The sequence below is a fragment of the Callorhinchus milii genome, unplaced genomic scaffold (genome assembly GCF_018977255.1).
Source record: "Callorhinchus milii isolate IMCB2004 unplaced genomic scaffold, IMCB_Cmil_1.0 Scaffold8, whole genome shotgun sequence".
Taxonomy (NCBI): Eukaryota; Metazoa; Chordata; class Chondrichthyes; order Chimaeriformes; family Callorhinchidae; genus Callorhinchus; species Callorhinchus milii.
Window position 1 is genome coordinate 10789866 of NW_024704749.1, and position 25910 is coordinate 10815775.

General features: G+C 43.2%; 1 protein-coding gene across 1 annotated transcript; it reads right to left on the reverse strand.

Annotated features, from left to right (window-relative positions):
* Positions 1 to 14988: 14988 nt before the first annotated feature.
* Positions 14989 to 25523, reverse strand: LOC103184085 (T-box transcription factor mls-1-like). Its single transcript, XM_042337389.1, has 6 exons — positions 25192 to 25523; positions 21520 to 21670; positions 20424 to 20546; positions 18787 to 18930; positions 17970 to 18052; positions 14989 to 15070 (listed from the first exon to the last, which is right to left on the reverse strand). Exons 1-6 carry the CDS (start codon positions 25284 to 25286, stop codon positions 14989 to 14991), a joined length of 678 nt encoding a protein of 225 aa, XP_042193323.1. The 5' UTR covers positions 25287 to 25523.
* Positions 25524 to 25910: the final 387 nt, after the last annotated feature.

Consider the following 25910-nt stretch of genomic DNA (forward strand, 5'->3'; position numbering starts at 1 on the left):
GAGTTCAGTAATTGATCCACACCCTACCCAATTCTCTATTGAAGTGCAGTACAATTCTGTACACAATTACAAAATCTCCAGTCTATATGCAACTGCATGTGTGCACTACACAAAGCCCCAACAGATGCAAAGTTTGATGAAGCAGCAAATGTATGAAACTTATGCATTCAACTTATGCAGCTGAATCTCATGGTATCAGCACAAATCTTGATATGGGATAGCTATATTCTCAAGAAATACGGTTTATGAAAAAAAAAGTTTTTAAGATTTTTTAATATACGGATAGCATTTGCATCTGCTGATCTGAGCTAAATTCAATATCCTTCAACTTCTTCCTGAAACAGATGGTGTATTAGAATATGTGCATAAGAGTCAATTTTAAATTATGCACACTCGCAGCAAACACTAGGAGGGGATCTGAATACTTTCCACAAAACTGAATTCATCATCATTTTGATATGTAAAATCATCTTAGGTTTTGCAGTTAAATAGTACATAATTAATCCCAGTATTCACTTCCACTGACTCAACTAAGTGAGTCAGTGTGAGAGCAGACCACCCTTGAAGCAAGTATGAGTGAACACATAAGAGGTCTCTTGCACCCTCCTCAAATATAGAAATTTTCAACACAGGGACAGCCACTCAGCACATTGCGTTTATGCTACATAACAATTGAATCACACAAATACAGAACATTTCAGAGATAACCACAATTAAACAGAATCAGATAAAATTAGAAGAATTTTCATATTCACACTGCATTGAAATACCTCAAAGCACTTAACAGTAACTGTTTTTTGTCCACAAGTTCCAATTTTTGCACAGCAAAGTCGGAAACACAGGCACTCGTGAACAAGTTTTTATCCAGAGTATTATCAGCCAGGCATTAGGAGGCAAGCTCTTCCTTCTGGAAAACCAAAGGTCGGCAGAGAGGTATTAAACATCCAAAAAGAGCTTGGTTCACCAGTCTCCCACTGCTTGCCATTTTTTTATGTGAGAAAAGTGCCAACTACCTTGTCAGCTCTCAATAGAAACAAAGCTTCAAAAGACTTTAACCATTTGCTGAATCTTAAGTTTTAAAATTTGGCTTCCTATCAGATGCAGTTCTAACCACAATTGGTACAAATCCAAAAGAATGCCAGTCAACCAACTTCAGGTGGTCACCCACAATTGAGTAAGAAGCTAAATTTATGTACTTTAGGCAGTTAATATAGCTCACATTGAAGTACACTGAACGTAAATCACTGGGCACCAACACAAGGAATAACTACATCATGAGATTCAACCTATTCTATTCTTTTGCCTTTTAATCTGCATTTCTTCGCGTTTTCCTTCTTTTTTTGTTCTGCTTCTTATTTTATATCTTTTTTTCCTTCCATGCATATTTTTCTATTCAGCTACCGTATGCTCTGCCAGCAAAATTCAATAATATCCACAAATCATGAGGGTCCCAAATGGCAATTTATTTTCTGCTTGCACTAAGTTCAGAATAACAGTGCACGGACACCAAGGAAACACCTATGGAATAAGAAACTTCTTCTGCTACTTTCAAATTCAAATGAGCCATTACATAAATAGAATGACACAGCTTTCAGTGTGCTTTCTAACATGCAACGTACCAGTCCACCAGATGACAAAATCCAATCACCCAATCGGCTGTGTTTTCCCACAAGTAGTATCATGCAAGCAAACTGCAGAAAATACATATGGACAAATTATTTCAATCTGATCACTTGAGCCCAATTGCTTGTTCTTGTACAGGTTGCCAGATACAGTACAGTGGTCATGCGACACTTAAGAATTGATGGCAGAAAATAATTTAACCTGTTGTTGAATGTTAAAGTGGCTGCAGTCAAAGCATCCTGAATCCAAAATCAGGCCTACAGACTTAATTTGGGGGATGGGAGAAGGGGGGTCGTCGGGGGGTGATTGTAAGAAAATGGGCCAAGAAAAGTAAAGCTCTATTGGGAAATGCACTCAAGAAATTGGAAAAGTTATCTCTAAAACCGGTTAGTTTTTAACAGACATACATACATAAGCCACAGACAAAGGCAAGGCAATTTGATTAATCACACGAGACAGAAAATATCCTCACTAACCTAACCACCATCTCCTGAAGAAAGTTCTTATTTATGAGTTTGAAACCATCTCTATAACTGTTCTAACTGATACTAGAGCACTTGCCTCGCAAGCAAGAGATGTTTAATTCCCAGCAGGGCAAAACATTGAGCAAGTTTCCTTACTCCACACGCCTCCATTTACCTAGCAGTAAGTAAGTAGGAACCTGGTTGCTAGTCGATTGACGGATCGCTTTTCCGGGGGGGGGGGGGGTAATAATTCCTTCAAAAACATAATAATTGGTCATTCAATCCATGACGGTCTGTGGGCGTTAGTTGCCACACAATTGGTTGCCGCGTTTCATCCACAAAATGCACAACAACAACAACAAGATTTCATTTATAGAGCGCCTTTCACGTCGGGGGGATGTCCCAAGGCGCTGGACAGTTGGGTCAGGACCGGAGCATTGGGGGAAAATGGTCAGGGTGAGGGGAGGGAGGGAGCAAGGAGGGGGCAGTGAGTCGAGAGGGGAGCTGAAGGCACGGTTGAAGAGAAAGGTCTTGAGACCGGCCTTGAAGGAGGAAAGGGAGGAGGTAAGGCGAAGGCACTGGGGGATAGAGTTCCAGAGCTTCGGGGCTGAGAGGCTGAAGGCCCGACCACCGATGGTAGGGCGGTTGGGGCGGGGGATGTGGAGCAGACCGGAGCCAGAGGAACGGAGGGTACGGGCAGGTAAGTAAAGGGATAGTAGATCGGAGAGAGCAAGGCCATGAATGGCCTTGTAGGTGAGGATGAGGATTTTGAATTCGATCCTCTGGGAGATGGGGAGCCAGTGGAGGCGAGCGAGGGTGGGAATGATGTGGTCACGGTGTCTGGTGCGGGACAGTACACGAGTGCAGAGTTCTGAATGACCTGCAGTGTGGAGGGAGGTGGCGGGAAGGCCGGCGAGGAGAGAGTTCCCATAGTCCAGCCTTGAGGTGATAAAGGTGTGGACCAGAGTTTCAGCAGCGTGAGGGGTGAGGTAGTGCCGTAGTCTGGCGATGTTTCGGAGGTGATGGAAGGCGGTGCCAGTTGTGGCGCAGATATAAGGGAGAAAGGACAGCTCAGGGTCGAACAGAACGCTGAGGTTCCTGACTGGCTTTGAGAGGTGGAAAGTGCAGCCTTGGATGCTGATGCTGTCAGCGCCTGACAATTGACTTTACAGTATATTCTGTGAAGTGCTTTGAGATGTCTCGAAGACCCGATAAGGCGCTGTATCAAATGCAAGGATTATTATTATTACCAACATGTAGATATTCTGGAAATAGTATTAGTACATGGGTAATCTGGAATTTTACTCAATTATTCTTGAGCATCATGAAGAAATAAGAATTTTCACTCAATACTAAATAAGTACAGTATAGTGGGGGACTACATGGCAAGGTACATGCTGATCACCAGTATGGGCAACTGATTATTTTAACCATTATTCTATGCTTTCTTACATATGAAAGACCACAATGGAAAATGTAATATCTATATGTTTAAAAAGAATTCACGGATTCTTGCCTAACCGGTCATTTTTTAACCGTGTTCCTTACTAGATGAAATTGCAAAAATTAGAGACGTTTTACTTGTCTTGAGCAACTGTTATCATTAAACGTTAAATAATAAACAATATGCCACAAAGTGGCAGCAATACTGTTTTCAAACCATGACATTGCATATCAAACTCCAAATTTGATATTTCCTGGCATTGTACTTTGTAGATAGATAAGGACAACTAAAATTGTTTTTTTAACCAATTTTCACCAATAAGTATATTTCTGTGAATCAAATAGGTTAAAAAAATTCACCCAAATTTTAATTTTTAAAATGCTGATTTTTTTGAGCATCCATTATCTTGAGTGCAGCCAGAAACCTACCTGGCTGTAATGCCAGTCCCAGGAATTACAATACCAGAATTGGCTTTTGAGTGTATTCACAGGATTGCCATTGCAGCCGCAGATTTCCCATGTGAGAGATGTACCAAAATAAATCCCGATTTTCACTGAATACACTCGGGAGTTTGTTTTTGTGTTAAATTCCGAAGATCAAGATAAAAAGAATGTATATTATACTAGAATGAAACAAAGTTAAGGAAAATAAAACACAAATTTCAAATAAAACCTTATTCTACATTGCCAAAGAAAATTAGCAGCCAAGTCATCCGATATGGCACAGCACACTTTCTATCTACCATAAATAGATGCCTATAAAACTACAAATGTTAGTTGGGTGATCAATGATCAACTGCAGAGCAGGGAAACTTCTTGGATATTAATGCTGCTGGGAGGTAAACACACCACACTGTACCTATGCAAAGATGATTTTCATCTTGGATTCCTACTCTATGTTTAATCACCTAAGCCATCGTTGAGGGGTTAAGAGAAAGACCCACAGTTGGTTTCAGAACCCACATGCTATAACTATCAGGGATGATGTTCGTAGTAAACAGTCAGTGGCCCTCTCTGGAAGTGCTGTGAGGAGTGGACTCATAAATAGCCTGCCACTATTGATTGTTGAGGGTTATGGAGATAGTAGTCAATAGGCAAGTTGCTAGACACCACCCCCACCCCCAAAATAAATACCAGCATGAGCTACCATCTTAATTAGAGGACAAGTCAGAAAATGCAAGAGGGGAGGAAGAAATAAAACTTTAAAGTCACAGTGCACTGAATCTGTCTGGCAATGTCTGAGGAAAACAAAACCCTTCAAAGTGCCTGTGTTTTGAAAACAGCAATACAGGAGCAATTACCCAGCAATTATAACCAACTTTGAAATGAGATAGAAGCACTCAAACTTTGCTGCAAGGTTTATGACAGCATCTGAACATTCAAGATTACAGCTTGGTAACACCTAGGCGTGAATTATTCTCTCATCACATTCCATAGCTTCAAAGGCCAAAGAAGACAGGTTTGTTAATGCCTGTAAAATGTTTGTTATTTTCCACTCACCATTTGCAACCAAAAGAATCAGTCTTCAGAAGTTACTCATTTTTATTTTTCCTCCCCCACTGTGACAAGTGTTGGGGGAGGGGACAGGAAGGAGACGAATTGCAGGTACGTACAACTTCTGTCTGGCACTTTCCTCATTAGCCGAATCAACTAACTGACAAATCACCATAGCATGCGGGAGATAAACCTGAGGTGCAAGTTTTGATCGTCTTGCCTAGATTATTTTAACTACTTGTTCAATTTGTTTCTCACTTATTCAAGAACTAGCTGTACCCATTGCAGCTACGCTTGTAACCAAAGGGTCCGATGTGGAATGTAGATTGACACACAGACAGACACACTTACTTATCCTTGAAAGGTTTGATTTTCTCTGAGGCATCTTTAAAATGATAAATCTAAATGTATAATTTATAATCACTGGGACATCCTCCCGACACGAAAGGCGCTTTAAAACTGTAATTGTGCTGTTGTTGCCACAGTTTAGCTTGGCCTGTGTTCTTTATTTTGTTACCATGTGTGCTCTGTGACGCACAATGCCCCAGCTCTACAGGTAGCCGGGGGGGGCCACCAGGTGTAAGTGCAGTGAAAAACGCAAAACTGAAGTACATTTTAGGTCATAACTCATGAACGATAGGAGTTACCCGAAAACAAACATGTCCATGTTACTCCCAGATGCAAGACCTTTCCGATGAGATATAAATCATGTCTCTGCGTCAAATGATTATTGAGATCCTTCTTGAAGCATAGACACAGACAGACAGGACAGATGATTTTTATTAGTATAGATAACCTCAATCTGAGTGCACTGGTTATTTGTTGCACTAAAAAGATTCAAATCAAACAGAGACAGTACGATGATAGGGAGCAAGAAAATGCAGATCTGGGCCCACTAGACCAGGCACAGATTAAAAGGCTAAGAAAAATAGTATTTTAGAATTTTGAAAGTGCAGGGAGCAAGTCTGAGATCAGAGTTTTCATCAAATAAAATTAGCCAGAATTTTTAAGACTGAGGGAGTTAAAGTGCAACTTCTCTGTTGCTATCTATTACATTTTAAACAATCACAATGGAATATTTCCCCCCTTCTGCAAGAACAAAAACAACAATGTAATAAATTATCACATTTGCATGTCATCATTTAGAATTGAAAAATACCAACTGGTATTTGATAGCCTGAAAACCAAAATATAGTATACAAATGTTCAGAAAACAATGCTCCCAAAACAATTCACATCCCTTCACAAACAAGATAGTGACAAAGGAAGCTTTTTTTTTACAAAACCAATACACAGTAGAAAACAAACTATTCCCAACGGCAATTGATTCCACTCTGAGGAAGACAAACAACTCCATGTCCCATTTATATCACACCCATCAACTACATTTATAAATCAACTGGAAAGCAACTGATATAAAAAAGTATATTCCCTAAGAAAACTAAGACTCTCAATTAACCACATTCTTATAAACAGGTGTCAGCTGTAAATTAAAGCTGTAAAGTAAATTCTTATTTGACAGGAAAAATATCATTGCATCATGGATTAACCTGACAGGTCAGCAAAACTGAAAGCAACAACCTCAACTTTGCTGAAAACTGCTTCATTCTTGACAGTGATTCAAGACTCTGGTGACAGACCAAAGGTGTTGTTGCATTCTCTGTTTCAGATTACACACCTAACCTCATACTGACTGAACGCTGCACGAAAAGGTTATGATCCCGAGACTGCTTCCTTTCAACGGAATGAGAAATAAATGCTTTTACAAAAAACATTTTTAATAGATTCAGTCGGTGCACTGTCAAAGATTGCGGGACTTCATGACTGGAGGCAGAAGTTTTTATTAAAAGACTATAGTATTCTGAATGATCTAGCGGGTTTTATTTTGGAATAGAGTATTAAAAATGTGATGCTGGTGCTTCATCTCTAAGCCCTCTTTTCTTTTAAAATATTTATTTTAATGACAACAAAAAATTGACTTGGTTTCTGGAATATTCTTTGATTGACCCAAGAATAAATTCCATATTCCTCTATTCCTTTCAATTAAAAATTTTGAATTAGCTTTACACCCCAAATATACTGGCAATTAATTGCTTCTAGCAACGAAACAGAATGTTCAATTTTTCAGTCATTAATCAGAGATCAAGCTTTTCTCTCTTCCTCGCCCCCCCACCCCAACTAATAACCACTGTTCTGCAATAAATACAGTATTACCCTTCTCATTTTTGTAGCTCTACAATTTTGAACAATTAAACATTTTCAGTCAAAATTTAGTGTAGGGTTGGGTAGCTCAATGATTTTGTGTACAACCTTTTCATCCCAGAGACTCGATTTGAATCACACACAGAAAGCTGCGTCAAAGATCCCCTTTAACAGTTGTAAACAAATTAAGATAATCTCACTGCAGTTCCTACCACAACACTAAGAATTTGGCAAAGCACAAAGATATACTCAATTCCTAAAGGAAAGGCACAATCTGACATTTATCAGCATCAGTATCAGCATCAGTAGCAAAATGTTCATGCAGTGCCACGTGGATACAAGACTATAAAACTCATATGCCAGATTTGAGCTCAGTCTCGGCTGACACTCCAGCTCAGTAATAGCAGAGCACTGTATTGTCGGAGGTGCTGTGCTTCAGACGAGACATTAACCAAGGTCCTACCTGTCTGTTCAAGTCAACGTTAAGAATCCAATGCCACCGTTCGGAAGGAGAAGGGAGTTTCTAGCAGCGTACTGGACAAGAATTGTCTCAAAAAATAGTGATAAACTTAATGGCTTGGTTATATGTGGGACTTTGCTATGCGAGCATGAAGCTGCTGTGCTTGCTTACAAATGCACATTCAGTACACTTGATATCAATTAATTGTGAAGCACTTTAAAACGTTTCAAAGATATATGCGCCATTATCGAATGCAATGACTATAATTTTTTTTCATTTTCGCCTTCCTTTTGGAGCAGACTGACTGACCAGCAACTGGGTTGAGATTTTCCTGGGAGAAGACCTGTGACAATATCTGAATATTAACTTGTACTTTACTGCAAGTTGAAATTCTGACGATTGAATAGATGGATGAATATCTTTTGTGGAGGCAATGTGCACTCATAATCTGAGGCCACATATTTATGAAAGAGCATTAAATACTTAAAAGTGCATACATTCCTCATGTCCACACACTCATTCAACTTGATCAAGTATTGAAAGGGATACGATGCAGAAACAAGGCATCATTAAATCATGCACAATCTCTAGAATAAGATGGATAGTTGACTAATTACTATTGGAAAACACAGCCACTGCAAACTCAAATAGAATAGCAAAGAAGCAGTTTTTTTTGTAACACACATGCAGGTTATAGTATATGTTCGAATACTACTGAAAGGTTTCATAAGTATATGGTGAAACCCAGAGTCAAATGTCAGTGCCATGGACCAAGCCACAAATACCTTACTAGGTCATCGCCAGAGTACTACAGAGGAAAAAACAAACAGCCCTTCTTTCATGTGGTTTGATGTTGATAAAGCAAGGGAAAATATCACACTTTGCTAACACTGTAAAAGGCAAATAAGCCATTCTTGAACAAAGTATCTTAGATCAGAAGAAAAAGAAAACAAATCTTTAGAGCAGCAGGTTTTCTGTATCACCAAATGTTACATTAAGGATAGAGTTGAAGCTTTATTTTCAGAATTTGCTAGTATCAATATGCATTTATATCAAAACATAAATAAATGAATGAATGGTGGTCAACTTAAGAATTCCCTAGCACAGCAGAGGTTGCAATTTCGCAGTAGAGACTAGAAGGCAGTAGCTCACTCAAGTCTGTGGTTCCAATGTTTAAATAACTGCAGACCTTAAACCTTATAACAGACAGCAACTACAGAAACATCAAGCAATCATATCAGCATTCTCTCTGCTTGCAGTCAGGCAGCACAGATCAAACATGGACTTGAGGTCAATCTGAAATCAACCCTGACATTACAGGAGTTTAATACCATGGTGGGGAAGATGGGGTGTTGCTGGATGGATTTATGTCAATTGTACTTTTTAATAGATCTGGAATTAGATTTATAGCGGAATTGAGCCTTAAACAGGTCTCCCTGTAACAAAAGTAATTTTGTTATGTCATAGACATCTGAATAGTAAACTAAATTACTGTTCTCATCAGCAACAATATTGCAACATTATACAAAGTGTTCTTACAATAATAAAAATCCTTGCATTTGATATAGTGCCTTATCACGTCTGTGAGACGTCTCAAAAGTGCTTCACGGAATATACTGTAAAGTGAATTGACTGTAAATTTTGTGGGCGAAGGAATATAACTACAATACATAAGAATATTGTGAACTTGAACAGCTTGTGAAATGTAGCTGACTTTCGCAGTCTTTTCCGCCTGCCCCCACCCCAAAAGTCAAACAACACAACTTCCTCCTTGAACAATGTGAGGGGCGCAAAATCAGAGCCTGTCAGCTACCAATGTTGTTCATGCTACATAGCCCTTCCTGAACATTTTCAATGACAGCTTGACATTCTGGTCATCTGGTTAATGTCCAGAGTTGAAATGGACATGATAGTAAAACACAGACAGAACAACAACAAAATTACATTTGTATAGAGCCTTTCACGTCAGGAGGACGTCCCAAAGCGCTGGACAGTCAGAGTTTCGGATCTGAGCTGGGGGGGGGGGTCGGGATCGGGGAGGGTGGAGGGCAAGCAGGGTGAACAAAGACTCAAAAATGGGCAAGACAATATATTGATGAATATGCTCAACATAGATCATTAGCCACTATCAGAATATTGTACACAATTCACGAATATAAAGAATCCTTTATGGTTGAGATATAATAAGAGTAAATTTCATCTAGAAGATTAATCAAATTCAATCCACAATGGCAAAGCCGAATGGCATACTGATGCTACAAGATCCTCCCCCCCCCCACCCCTGATTAAAATTACTGCCTTACTGTTCATCGTGCACTATGGTCTGAATGAGACTAGTGCTAATGATGGATAAAAGTAACATCAATTATTGTAATTTACAGTCACTATCACTGCCGAATGCATAAGTATAGAATGAATTATTTTGTAGTTCAAATGCAATTCTGCATATATATATATGCTTTTTTAAAAAATCCATACAAAATTATGTATTGATAGAAATGTGTAATAAAGCTCACTTAACCAAGGAGGTCAGGAGCATCATAAACCAAGAGTAAAACAAGCAGATTATGTATGTCAAATAATTCAAAAAAACTAATGATTTACTCAGCCCCAATTATTTATTAAAAATAAATTACTCTGGCCTAAAATGAGAATACTGGCTTAAATATTTAAGTGTTGGCAAAATCACAGTTTAAAAATTTAAGAGTCTGTTTTGCTTATTATTACTTACTCTTAATACTATCATTTAATAATCCTTGCATTTGATGTTGCTGAGACCCACAGTATCAAAGTGCTTCAGAAAGATTCTGCGAAGTATAGCTATTCCAAAATAGGGCAAGTTTATCTATCACATTTAAACTGGTTTTGAAATAGCTCTTCTAAAATGGTATGGAAGCTTAAGATACAAAAAAATCTTCGCATTCAATCCTTGCAAATTTTCTTAAACATTTGTAAAGTGAACCATCAATAATATACTACATTTTCCATGATTCAATGCGATTTCCACATTGAACTGGTGTGAACTCTGCTGTTAACTGCAATTTTAGGACTGCAATACCAACTTAGGAGAAGCAGTGCGACACAGTCTTGAAGAATCTCGCACTGCCCAACCGCAGCTAATGCAAAGTGAACTTTGAAAAATTGAAAAGCAGTTTAAATTTAAAACGCCATCAGATTACCTACCTACAGTTAGACATTTGCCAAGAATAACTTTGTGCATGCTCAGCTTCACTAAGCTAAGCAGGAAAGTGATTGGATGGGGTGCTTGCATGCAGTCAAAGTTCCTTGTTGCAAGTTTGGATCCCTCAATTCACATGCATCAGTACAACAGAGAAACCACACTCGCAAAGCNAAAAAAAAAATTCAAATAAAGCACTGATTCACCCATTTACGCTGTAAAGGGGAATCCGCAGTTCCAACAGTAATAATTAAATCTACATACGCAATACTGAACATATTGCTTTCCAAAAGTCATAATTGCTACTTATTGTGGCAAAACTGCTGTGGTTGGTTTGCACTGGCGGTCTGAGCCCTGGCACAGCCAGAGGCCCTTTTTCAGCCTGTTGCTTCCAGAAGTATGGAGGAAGCCCACTTCGAGATGTGGTCCACAACCTCTGGAGACACAGCGCTGCAATAGGAACATGGCATAAGGCGCCCAATATAAATGACTTCTCACGTTTCAATTTGGGGTGAAAAAATGGCAACTGGCAGGGTCATGCCCTTCGATCGATGACCGCTTGCCCCCCCGCATGGGATGCAGACTGTTAACAGGTAAAAAGGGAAGCAGGACCGATTTTAGCGTTGGACCAGCTGATAACACGGCATCTTTTGAAAAAAAAACCGCAAGTTTAAACGGCTGCAAAAAACATTACCCTCATCGTTAATTTCCAACGCGGTACACACGTGTTGAAACATCTCCCCCCCCTCCACTCCGGCAGCACTGAAGTACGCGTTCTTTCTTTCAAAACCCGCCGACAACCTCCGGGGGGAACACACCGACCAACACTCGGCTCCACCGGAGAACTTCGCAATGTGCCGAAAGACCACACAAAAAAAATACAACGGGAGGAGGAGGAGGAGGAGGAGGAAAAAAAAATAAACCGAAATAGACAAGACTACGGTGCTGATAACTGCGCTCTGTACCGTCGATTTAAAGATCCTTCAAAGTCATAAAAATACATTGACGAAACGACGTGGAAACGCCTCGCCAAAAATCACACGCCTTTCACCTGTCGATCCCAGCAGAAGCCGATGATGTTAACCTTTTTTTTATTGGGGGGGGCGGGGGGGGGGGGGGGAGAAATCGCAAAAAAAAATTGTAAAGCGATGGAAAGAAAGGGCAGTCACCTCGTTTTGCCGGAGGCACGGCTTCGATCCTCTGGTGTTGCAGTTACAGGCAAAGAGGGGGTGGTGTGTGTGTGTGTGTGGGGGGGGGGTGTGTGTGTGGGGTGTGGTGTGTGTGGGGGGGGTGGTGTGTGTGTGGGGGGTGTGTGTGTGTGGGAGTGTGTGTGTGGGGGGTGTGTGTGTGGGGGGTGTGTGTGTGGGGTGTGTGTGTGTGGGGGGGGTGTGGGGGTGGAACTACAGCCCCTATACAACTAAAGGATTATATTCCGCCAAATTAATTTCACCTTTTAACTCCAAAAGAAACAAGAAAAAAGGGGTTGTTTTTTTATATATAAAAAAAACACACACACGTTACGTTTCAAGACGATTCATTCGCATCCGCGACAACTCCCGCGACCCCGACGGACGGGGTTCTCGGTGAACGACAACAGCGCGCGCGGCGTTTGTGTGTGTGTGTGTGTGTGTGTTTTTCCCCATCATCTCCCCACCCCCCCCCCACCCCACCGGCGGATTCCGACCCCCAAAGTCGTTACCGTCAAAAAAAAAACTTCGCGTCGGATCGTTTAATAGAGGGGACGGGGACGGGACCGGGACACGGACGACGCCGACGGGAACGTTCAGAGATGGGCTCTCAACAAAAAGCCGACGGGAGGATCGCCGCTTTCCTCCGCGGCGGTTCTGATCGCCCCGCGGACCGGGACCCCCGGAACTCCCGAAGCCCGACAGCAGTGGCGAGAACGACTTAAAACAGTTGACCGTCCGTCCGTTGCCCTCTCCCTCCCTCCCTCTCTCTCTCTCCCTCTCCCCGTGCAGCCGCGGACAGCGCGTTACGGCACACGGCGGCTTTTGCGGGGATGAAACAATTAAAGTATAACCTGAGGAGATGTGCCTGTGATCCGGGGGGGGGGAGAGGGTGGGGGGGGGGGGGGGGGAGAGGGAGGGGGGGGAGAGAGGGAGGGGGGGGAGAGGGGGGGGGGGAGCGGGGGGAGAGAGAGAGAGAGGGGGGGGGGGAGAGAGGGGGTCGCCGGGGAGCGGAACCGACACGAGATTCCGAGCTGTTTTTGTTTTGGTGGTGGTGGGGGGGGGGGGAGTGGGGGTTTATAACGGAAACAAAAAAAAACCCACCGACTAACCAGCTCTACACTTGCCGGCTCTCCCCAACAGCCGCCGTGACCCTACCCCCGGCCGGGGTTCAACCCCACACCCCCCACACACACACCCCCACCCACACACACCAGCTGCGTACGACCGCCGCTGCGCTGCTCCGCTCCGCTCTGCCGCTGACCCGCACTCAACCGCCGGCTCGCGCTCCGCTCGCGCCGCACTCACCAACCGCCGCCGCCGCCGCTCGCGCTGACCTGGAGCTTCGCGCCTAACACCCCCCCCCCTCAGCTCATCACAAAGCTTCTCCGCCGCCGCCACCGCCGCCACCCGGTCGCCCAGTTCGCCTCAGCCCGGAGGAGGCAAAAGGGTGTCCCACGATCAGTGTGGAGTTTCTCTCTCTCTCTCTCTCTCCCCCACCAAAAAAAACACACACCACAGCTGCCCCCCCCCCTCCCTCCCTCCCCCCCCCCGCGACACGCCAAGCGAAGGCGGCTCACACACTCGCCTGCCCTCCTGAACCTCTCTTGAGGGGCCGAAGCGGTTGCTGCGGGCGATGGGCGACGCGGCCGTTCGGAGCAGAGCCCATCGCAGCCCCAGCGGCTCGGCTCGGCTCAGCCCGACTGCAGACCGACCGCCCAGCGCCGCCGCTCCCGGGGAGTGGACCTGCGCGTGCGCCGGTGGGGCGTGTGTGTGGTGGTGGTGGGGGGTGGCGACCGGAAGCCACGTGACGAAGGGGGCGGGGCGTCGCGAGAGCAAGGGGGCGGGACGGGGCTCGAGGGGCGTGGCCTGGGCGATTTGGCGGGAACCGGGTGAAGAAGTGTGAATGGGCCGCACGTGGCACAATAATAATAATAATAATAATAATAATAATCCTCGCATTTGATAGAGCGCTTTTCACGTCGGGAGGACGTCCCAAAGCGCTTCACAGAACACACTGTAAAGTGAATTGACTGTATATTTATGAACAATCCCGTCGCTCTTCCGCTGCACGTGGTCCCCTCGCATTTGCCGCGGCGTCTCTCTCATTGCTATCCGAAGCGCTAAAACCCTCTTTGCATTCGGTACATAGGTCGCTTTCACGTCCAGAGGATTTCCCTGAAGTGGGATGCGGGGTACACACTGCAGTAATATCCTCGCATTTGACCCGGCACTTGTCATACCTCGGGCGACATCAGATACCGGGAAGTGTAGCGACTGCGTGTTTTGTGGGCAAAAGCGGCAGCCCGATTCGTGCACAGCGACGTCCTGCAAACAGGCATGAAGCGAACGAGCGGTCGTATCTGGGGGAGGGTTGTTGGCCAGGACACCGGGAGAAACTTCCTTCTCTTTTCAAAGAGTGCTGTGGGATCTTTTAAGGTCCATCCGAATAGGGCTGCCGGGACCTTCGGTTTAACGCCTCATCCGAAGCACGGCATCTCCCAACAAGGTTATCGCCACTGCGTTGGAGTGTCAGCTTAGATTGTGTGAGCTCCAAGTCCCCGTGTGGGGTTTCAACCCACAACCTTCTGAATCAGACAGATAGTGCGGCCTTCTGAGCCAGGCAGACATGTACACATTGCCTAGGTGCAAAATTTGTAAATTAATTTATTTGATTTCCAACTTTTCAGGATGTCTTACCTTGAAATTCAATTCCATACCATCAGCAAACGGACAATTATTTCCTATAATCCCCTCTTCAAGGTCATCAAAAAAATTAATGAATAACAGAAGATCTAGGCTTAATTCCTGTGGGACCTGACTAGCTACTGTTTCCAATTATAACTACCCTAATTTTCTAATATCAAATAAGTTCTTTATTCAACTCTTATCTCTTTCTCTATGAGATTTCAATTTTAGAGCAACTTTCGTCTGTCTTCAAGGCTGGCTCAGACTGGAGTATGGTTCCATTTTCTGTAGCTCGAGCTGCTGTTCTTTAGGCGTAAGCATGCAAGTCAACCTGGGGAAGCATCAAATTCAAACCTGATTTCTTCCAGCAGATAGCAGTTCAGGAGCAGGGAATCCTAGCTTTCCAGGGGTAATAATTCATCCCTCCACCCCAAAAAAAAATTGGTCACTCAATCCATGACTGTTTGTGGGACAACGCTGGTAGCCAATTGAGCTCGGTGAGGATTGGGGTAATGGATGTGCAGAAGTCTTGTGCATGAGGGAACTTGGGCAACAGAGAGGAGGAGGAGTAAAATTGGTACTTTTCTGATTAACCTAATTTGCAATTTGTCAATTAGATCTAAATTAATATTGTTCATCATACTAATACTGAGTGTTATAATATAGGATTACAGTTTGTGAGTCATTCAGAAAGGTCTCATTTTTTAATTGACCTGTGCAAATTGGGCTAAATTATTCTGCTTAATTATGGAATTCCCCAAATGCACGGCAGTTATATCCTCGTGTCACAGCATCTCCCAATCCTGAGTCGCACCACACAGACACAAAGCTCAGTGTGCAATGGGGACGTCCATCAGGCTGGAGAGCACCTGGTGAACAGGAGCAGCGCAAATTGGCTCTCGCGTCCACCTACAAAAATACAATCACTACCCTCTACAGTGACTCCTGTGAAGTGCTTTGAGACGTCCTTCAGACTTGAAGAGAGCTATATTAACTGTAAGGATTATTATTATCCCTAGATGTAAAAGCAGGAAGGAGCTTCATTTCCTAGCATTCTAAACATTCAGCACAATAATTACAGAAACAGAAGCATGAAGAGCAAGCCTCTGAACATATTAATGGTAGATTTTGTAATGTCTTTCAGCATTCTTCAGTTAGTGCGTCTGGTTCAATCTCTTTCGGTTGCAGGCAGCATCATAATATAATATGAGCTTCGTCTGTTGAGTCTGTCCAAGCTTTGATGTTACAGGTAACATCACCAAGGCTACAGATTCAAATCAGGACCTGCTGAGAAGCATCATCATCTCTCAGTGCCTTATTACAGCTTCCTATGAATGTAGGAACAAAATTATCCATCCAGGAATGCTGGTAATGAGGCTCGTCTACATGTGTAGTTTTGTCTCAAGATCGTATTTTTAAACTCCAAGTCCCCACTTCAAGACCACAGTTTGGTTCTGCTGGTTGGTACATTGTGATAATGGTGTCAAGCATGACACAAGGGGAGTAATGCAGGCTTTCAAATTTAAATGCATCATTTACTAGATAAACAAAGTAATGTGTCAAATCTCTCCTCCCATCACATATACACACACAAACGCACACAATTAGCATCCAATTTTATTAAAATAATAATAGAAGCATCAAATCTGCCTCATCTGAATTATAATAATCCTTGCATTTGATGTAGCGCCTTTTCACATCGTTGTGACGTCTCAAAGTGCTTCACAGAATATACTGTAAAGTGTATATTTTGTGGGCAAAACAGCCACAAAGTGAATAATCAATTTATCCAAGATTGCTGCCCAGGATATATCTTTAACTTCCTCCTGAAAAGGCAGTCACGATTTAATTTTAGTCCCAGTTGGAGGAGAGCACCTTCAACAATGCAATACTCCCGAGAACTGCAATGGAGTGTCTGCCTAGACTGTTAGTTTGAGATCCAAATGTAGAGCTTCAACTCGTCACCTTCTGACCCAGACATGAGACTGCTGCTACTAAGCCATGCTGATATCAGTACTTCACTGACGGCGAGTTAACATATCAGTATTTTTGGCCACTTAATGCACTTTGATTTAGCCTTCAAACCCATTCGTGGTAATATAGCTCTTCGGATCCAACTTCTTTCCAAATTACTTTGATTTGAATAGACTTAACTGAGTGCAAAATGCTCCAGATCCTTAAGTGGTGTCCAAATGTGATGTCCTTTGGGTTTATGTGCAGTCATTTTAAAGCGATCATTAAAAGGGATTCAGGGGTTATGAAAACAAGAGCTGAAGGGTGAAATCACCAGCTTAACGAGGTTACAAACACAGTGTCTGAAGGCCAAAAAATGGAATATAGTACAGCAGGTTTCACTTGGCTAGTTTTCATGGCAACTAGTCTTTTTTCAGTACTTTAAAAGCATCAATTGTGCAAAGTGTAGACACAACACAAACGGAGAGGGAGCAAAAAAAACCATCAATACGCAGGCACTGAGAAAAGAGATAACATTGATCCATCTGCCATCAATATTTTGGATCGCTCCATCGACCGCTTAGAAACCTGCTGAATCAGCAACTTTGGGTTTTCCGTTCACTAACCATTCGTAACTCATACGTTAAGTGCAAGAGCTAGGCCAGGTCTGTGATTTATACTTGTGTCTGTTCAGATTAATTTTACTTAGAAGGTCCTTATCTACCATTAGACAAATAGCTATAAAGCTGGATTCAGCCTGGGCTGGATTTAAACCCAGCGTCCCTAGGTTTGACAGTTTACTAAGAAAAGCTGGAAATTCCTCTCGTCAGTCTCCAAGGAATTTTAAGCAAACGTTAAAACTCTTCATGTTGGAAGGAAATGGCAGCTCATCATTCTTGCTATCTTCTCCAGAACCCCCAACATCAGGATAATACCAGGAGGGAGATTTATGATCAGAGAGAAAGGACAGGTTGCAAACCCATTTAACAGCTTAGAGCAGTTCTAATTTTTGGCGAGAGTGAGGTCTTTCAAAGTAGGTTACACTGTAAATGACATCACTCCCATTGTTTGAGACTCGATAGCTCTGTTGTTTCACTCTTTGCTTTTTGACCCTGTGAGCCAAAGCCCTGATGGGTAAGGTGTGGTAAGCTTACACTTGTAAGGTCACAGGAGGTTGCACTGCAGTGGTGTATTAGCAGTGATACCTCAAGGCTTTGGACCACTATATCTCCCAGTTACAACAGGAGTTGATGGTGGCTATTTATATGGACACCCACCTTTGTGTTGTGCTCTTGTGCTCTCGTTTGCCTCCATGTGTACCTTTGGCGTAGGGGTTGTACTCGATCTTCATCCGCTTCATCTGGGGTTTAGGTGGAAACAACAAGTTAATATCACGGTGTTTATGTGAGAAACAGCAAACAAAACAAGCAAAAAGAATTGGAGGGTCAAAAAAAACTGTCAATACAATTCCAAGATTGAGTATGGGGGAGCTGAGTTTCTGTTATACTGCTGTAAATTGGATAGGATGGTGGTGGTGCATATGTTTTAGCACTAAAAGATTAAAGGTGGGACACAGCTGCCCTAACTCCTCACAGGTGGGATCAAACCTGATGCCAAGATTATGTACACGTTCGGTAAGTCTTTGGAATAGATTGGGCAGGTTGAGAAAGTCAGAGCCACAGGAGCGAAGACATTGATGGGCCAAGGAGTATGGCAAAGTAGGTTAATGTGAGGTTCCCTCATGCAACTGTTGTGCAGTTCTCACATTTAATTAAGTTTAATTCTGAAGGGAGTTTCTCTCTCCTGGTATCCTGGCCAACAGTTTCCCTCCGATAAAATTGATCATTCACTTCACAGATGTTCGTAGGACTTTGCTGTGCATAAATTGTCTACCTACAAAATGCACAGTCACTATACGTTACAGTAAATCCTGTGAGGTGCTTTGGGATGTCCTGACTTGAAAGGCATTATATCGAATATAAATGAATTATTATTTAGTATTATAAACAGTAGTTAGTGCAAGTTTATCAAGTGATGAGTTGTTGGCTAGTAATTGGCAGTCACAATTATATGATACCAGTGTCAAACACATACCTTTGTACTGTGGTAGTGCCCCACAGCTATGAACTCCATCTCCAGGAAGCTGTATGCCCAAGTGAAAGATGGACAATTGAGTTCCTTATCATTCTGGATCAAGTGAATTCTGGGTGTGTACTTATGCATTGGAGTCAGAGGGATCTGAGGCACATGGAAACAGAGTAGACATGAAGTCAATGTGGTCCCCGCCATGAAGGAGTTGCACATGATTGAGAAAGGAGAGAAAATGGGCACTCGTACACAGGTTGTTCTTGTTGCAAAGTTAGTTCATATTGGAAAGACGCTGGTATTCAAATTGTTGGTGATAAATTGTCACCCAGCTAGAAGTAGCTACCACAAATCAGAGAATGGACTGAGGACTTTCCACAAGGATATACAAGATTGGTTTAGATGAAGGCCCTCCAGCCAACTCAATTTCATCCCTCCAAAACACCCAACCTACCATCCCCCAATCACAGCATTGAGCTGTTTTTTTTTAAATGAGTCCAGTATCCTGGCCTCAACCATCTTTCCTTGCACCCTGTTCTAATTACTAATTATCCTTTGGATGAAGGAAAACTTTCTGGTGTCTGTCTGAAATTGTCCTTTGTAACTCTAAACCTACATCTGAGTTCTGCTGTCTTGGTGCATCCTAAAGTATTGTTTGGGGTTTGCATTTTTAAATCTCATTTAAAATGTTATGTACTGTACCTCTACACAGTCTCCTCTCAGATCTCTCCTTAAGACTGAAGAGCCCTAACTTGTCTCATGCTGCTCAGAACTCATTCCTTCAACACTGAGGGTCATCCTTGTTGCTTTCCTGGACTGTATGTCTCAATACCAGACCATCCTGTGCAGTTACTCACTGAGCTATTAGATCACCTTGTATTTTCCTTTAACTGAATCATACTCTTAGTAAAATGTGCATAAAAAAGTCCATTCCCATCATAGTCCTGCCAACTCTCTCCCTCTGTTTTAATGAGCATGCAGCGAAAGTAGAACAAGAAGTGCAATAGCAACCTGTCTCTAGAATATAACAAGAAAAAGAGCTTTTCAATTTACATTAATTACGGCTGTAATGGCATTACAAAAAAAATGTAACTTGACAAGTAAAAGATGGGATTATCAGCATTTGTACAGCAGTAAAATAGCGGTCAAACAGCACAAGTGAGGAGCAGGGCTGTCAGGGTAATTACTGGCTGGTTTGTCAGCAATCTTCTAGTTACAAAAGAACTCCATTAGCTAACCGCAGAGAAAATAGTTACACCTGCCATTTTGGTTCAATACATACAAAAATAACTGTGACATTTTGCAGTGTTAAACTGGGCTCCCCGTCGCTTCGTCGATTGTGAGTTCCAAATCTCACTCCGCTTTTGGCACTTTGAAAGCCTCCACCTGCCGTGTGGGTGAGATCCCAGCACTCTGAGCGCCAATGTGAAAGCTGCAAAAGCTGCAGTGTTCTACAGAAATGCAATCGATTTTGGTTTTATCCTCCCTCTTCCTCCCCACCCTAATTGCGCTGTTGCATGCTGACGTACAGTCCCATAGACCAGTGTGGTCCAACTGTCGGGGACGATTTCATCCAGGCCACTGTCCCTCTGAAACAAGTAGCCCGCGCACCTCATCCCAACAACCGCCCACGTGCACTAACTCACCATGCCTCTGCTCTCGCTCCCGTTTGCCGTGCAGATCTTCAGCAGTTTGAAAGCCACAGGTTTCTCGTTCAGCTCTGCCCCGAGAGCTGGTGTATCTGGGTGAATATACACTCCACTCGATTGCTAGAGGAATACAGGTAAGGAACGTTGGAATTAGTGAAGACCATTCGATCCACATCCCTTGCTCTGTCCTTCCTCCCACCTGCAGGAGTCCCTACGACTCTTTCTATTTCTCTCCAGTTTTAGTCCCACCCCAAATTCCTCTGTTCTGTAGAGCAGGATTTTGTCCATTTCCTTTTTACAACAACTTGCATTGGCTGCCATGTTTCGCCCACATAATACTTAGTTAATCCACTTTACAGCATGTCCTTTGAAGCGCTTTGAGACGTCTTAGCGACGCGATAAAGCGCTATATCAAAAGCAAGGATTATTATTATTATCTTCCCGTCTGTAACTGGAACTGCCTGTGCCTCTCTGTCCACTCTGCTATCTTCAACACTGTCAATCACTCCATTTTGCTTCACTATCTTCCTCTCTCTCTTTGTGTCACTACTCACCCAATTCCACTCCTTCCTGTCCCACCATCTTCACTAAGTTTCCTCAAATGGCTTCTTCTCATTGCTCTACGTGAGGAGCGCTATATAAAAGCAAGTTGTTGTTGTAACTATCACCCCATCCCAGACTCTTCTGACTCCCTACCCTTAAGTAGATTGACTTTTGTTCTGATCTTTAAACCCTTCTTGCCCCACCGTAGGTCTGCAGCCTATTTCTTCCCTACTGAACATTCCATATCTTCTCCATCCCACCATTGACCACAATGTCCTCGCTCTCTGGAACTCTCTCTCACAATCCCACTGTCTTGTTCCCTCGGTGCTTTCAAAACCCAGTAAAAACATACATCTTCAACCATGCCCTCAGTCACCTTTCTCATCTCCCCACTGTGTTCGGGTTTGCATTCCATGAAGCAAAGACATTTTCCTAAGTCAAAGGGATTTTACAGGTGCAAGTTGTTGTTAAGTTTCATTTTAGATATTAACAGGTCATCACGGAAGTAGTGTCATACGCTGCAGACACCCCGCTCGCTGCGGACTCTCACCTGTTGACGGGCTGGAGCGGATGGGAACCAGCCTCGCTCCTTTGTGTAGGTGTATCGTTGGTGGCTGCTCGACTCTATATCCACCACAAGGGTGTACATCTTCTCTGGGTCCAACCCGTGCAGAGAGACCACAATAGATGGAAACAAACACCTGGGAATTGATGCAAGACATTCATTCATTCTGAAGCACTACTAGATAACCCACCTACCCATGAGTAAATCATCACGCAATAGATAGTGGGGTATTACAACTATTGTCCATAACATTTAATGCAAGAACTATGAGGTTTTTGATCTGAGCTGGGACAGCAGTTGGAACATTATTAGTGGCCTGTTGCACTACTAAGGGCACGACTGATGATCTGATGTAGAAAAGAGGAGAAAAGCTTAAAATGTATCCCAGCTTGCCCATTCTAGATCTTCAGTAACAGCCTTAAGGGAAGGGGCGCGTTGAATGGTATATCCTGTCAACTGAAGGAGAACAAAGCAGGTGAGATCTATTAAGAAACAAGACAGACAGTGGGATAGTACATTTCCCCACCCACCCAGACAGCACATTTCCCCACCCACCCACCCAGACAGCAGCAGGGTTACAAGGAGAGTGCACATTCTTGCTGCTTCTGCTCAGATGACACTACCATGTCCCAATCATTTGGTAAGCACTTTTCTCTCTGGTTCAGAATTATTACTAAATGCAAATGTATCCAGCAGAGGGGGCTAGTCATAGACATACTGCTATCTTAACATTTCCCCCCCCCCCCACCCCACCGCCCCGATTGAGTAACCTACTGCTTGAGCTTGTGGACCACACAGGAAAATGAATAATCTTTGCATTTGATACAGTGCCTTATCATGTCATCAAGACATCATGTCCCCCAAACTGCCAAGGAGTGAGTGACCAATTATGTGAATAAATGCAGACAGTTATCTTCGTAACACAAATGTTTTCTATTTCACTCAGAACCCAGTAGTGAACACGTTCCTTAAGTGAGATCCTTAAGTGAGATCGGATGGGTTGAAGGGCCTTCTTCAATCCAAACCAATCTTTTACTTACTTGCCCAGTGGTGACTGAAACTACAGGTACTTGCTTTTCGTCCAAGTGCAAACAATGGACTGGAGAACATTAGAAATGGGCTCCCTCATGTAGACTTTTATATCTCCTTTGAGATTGAGCTGGTGTGTGCAACAGTCCAAGGTGCATTATATATTTAAAAATCATACTTCATATTTTCTCACAATGCTCACCTCCTGCCGGGTGCAGATCATATTGAACTCTTGCTGAGTCGTTCTCGTATAGGTGTATGTACATTGTGATCTTTGAATCAATTATCCATTTGCAAACAAATTGTCTATGCAGTAAGGTCTCTTGTTATGTGTCAGTGCGCATTCTCTTATATTTGTGATGGAGACACTGAAATTGGCTTCAAGACCTGAGACAGCATGGAAATGGAATACTGGTAACTTCCCCATGGCTGAATGGTCAACCTCAGCATCTTGGCTCACACACGTCTATTGGCTATGTTGGCAAGATACACAATGGCTATCAAACCAAGCAGCAGACCAGCACACCACCTTGAAGTAGAATGGAAACTGAAGGGATGGGAAAACGTCTTTGTGTTGCCTCAGTTAAAGAAAAAAAACCTTACCCATGCAACTGGTGAAGACAGCACTTGTAATTTAGAAACACAGCTATAAAGATATTACAATTGATTAATACATTTGCTGGAGGCCTAATGTGCTCTATTAGAATTCTGAAAATCTCCTTCTCTTCTGCAGCTGTGATCAATAAGTGCACGCAGGGCACATGATCTTCTTACACAACTCTCCATACCTAGGTCAAGGTGTTCATTAAAGGAAGTCCAACCTCCTAATCGGAGAACCAAGGAGCCGAACTACCTTTTCAACAGCTCACAGTGATGACATTTCCTGTAATCTACAGGGTGTTTACAAAGTCCTGTTGTTGCCACCGCACCACCCCCCCACCCCCCACCTGTTTTTCTTACAGTGATTTTTTATTTTCTGTTGCAAATGAGTAGAGTGTAACAATGTCTGATACCAATAACTTCCCTGTCACTCTGTTACGGAAGATGTGGCACCGAACATGGCAACGGATTATTATCTGCCATGAAAATGATGGCACTCTTAACACACTGATCCCTCTGGATGTCTAAATGCAGTTAAACACTACCACTGAATATAATTAAGTAACTTCTAAATACTATTATCAGCATTCTTCCACACGTTTTAAGCGCTCTGAGACGCCGTGAGGCGTGGAGGGCACTATATAAATCCACATTGTTGTTGTTGTTGTTTCAGTTGTTGGTCAATGCACTTTGGGGGGAAACAAAGTAGGTAACAGGACTTTGTGAATACCCTGAAGGCTCAGGCTTGCAACAAAGCCCATTTGATCTATCTCTTCCTTCCAGAACATCAACCCCACCATCTTCCCATTCTAGTATTTGGATGAGATGATATTAGTTTTTAAATGTTCTTTGTTTTCACGTGAATGGTGGATTAAAGCAAAAGTCGCATTTTCCTTTGTGAATTGCCTTTCACAAACTACCAGATGGTGCTGTCCTTTAAAGGGTGGGGGGAACAGTGGCGAGGAACAACTTTCACTTATATAGCGCCCTTCACGGGGGACAGCATCTCGGAGCGCAGAAGCAATGGAACTGAGATCCCAACCAGATATTTTGGACTGTTAAAAGAAAGGTTACTTTTTTTAAAAAATGATAGATCACCACAAAGTGCATTAAAAATATTAAGTTCCATAGAAAGTGATTGAATCAATACAAATTATTTTGTTATTTATGAAATCTAACCTAGTCTGACCCAGACATTTTGATTTAAAAAAGTCAGCTTATTTTAATACTTCTTATTGACAAAACTAACCACAACACAGAGGCAGCCAATCTTCCTAAAGGGATATGGTCACTGAATTGGAAAGTTATCAAATCACTACCCCAGAGATAGCTTAGCTCAGCAGAGAGTGGAGATCAATACCGGGGCCTTTCATAACCTGTATGACTCAGTACCATACTGTACACTGGGGAAAGACCAACGATCAAATGTAGGATTTTCCGGATCTATATGGTTCAATTCCATCCTGGGCAGTGCCTTTACCAACTGAGCCATTGGGGAAACTTACAGTACATTGTCCTCCAATCTGGTAAAATGTCTTGCAAGGCGTGGCTCAATAAACTTTATATTCCAAAATTCTGCTTCTCCAAAGCCTGAAATGCAAGTCATAACGACAATTGGAGGCTGCCCACACACCTCACTGTAAGTGGAACTGCTCAATAGCTTACGGTTCAATCCACGACTGTTCGTGGGGACGCTGCTGTAAGGCAATTGTCTGCCGCCTTTCGCCCACAGAATACAGAGTCAATTCGCTTTACGGTATATTCCAACGAAGCGCTTTGCAACATCTCAAGGACGCGATAATATGCTATATCAAATGCAAGGATTATTATTACTTATTAGCGGTGGGGGGGGTTGGGGGGTGACTGTAGGCATAGCCAAAGATTCTAACTCGCAGTCGAGAGCGCTAATGGACTGGTCCAGGCTGACACATCTCACAATGACAATTATCTTCAAACTTACCCCCCACCCCCCCAAAAAAAGAAAGCATTTTTATACCTAACATTAAACGGTGTGGCTGTTTACTGTACCTTCCTCTGCCAGTCACGATCATCTCCGTCCCCACTGAATGGAACTTGCTCCACAGCAGCTGGTTCTCCTTAACCAGCCGGATTAACGGGACCATTATCGAGGTTCCCGCGCTCCAGAACTCTATGGGAAGAGTTCCCGTTGGGCGCGAACCAACTCGGCGCCTTCAGTCAAGCGGCTCCGGCAGAGGCTCGGTCACGAATCCCGGGGCACAGAGAGCGTGTTGGCTTTCATCCATTGGGAAGCATCGCCTTAAAGCCAGGAAGTCCGACCCAGGGACAGCAAGAGGTGTGCAAGCACAGGGACTGCCTTCACCCCCACCCCCACCCTCTCTCCCTCTGATCACAGGTGAAATCCTACGTGTGTATATATATATATATATACACAAACACGAGCTTTAAACGGGAATTCCTTATTTCTTATTTCCAAAGACAACTAAGTGAAGGTTAAAGGGTCCAATGTGTGTGAGTGAGTGTGTGAGTGAGTGTGTGAGAGTGTGTGTGTGAGTGTGAGTGAGTGAGTGAGTGTGAGTGTGTGTGAGTGAGTGTGAGTGAGTGAGTGAGTGTGAGTGTGTGTGTGTGTGTGTGAGTGTGTGAGTGAGTGTGTGTGAGTGAGTGTGAGTGTGTGGCTAAGTCCTGAGTGTGATTGAGGAGGGAGGAGGGAGGGTGGAGGTGGAGGAGATGGTGGAGGAGGGGGAGGGGGAGGGGGAGGGGGTGGAGAG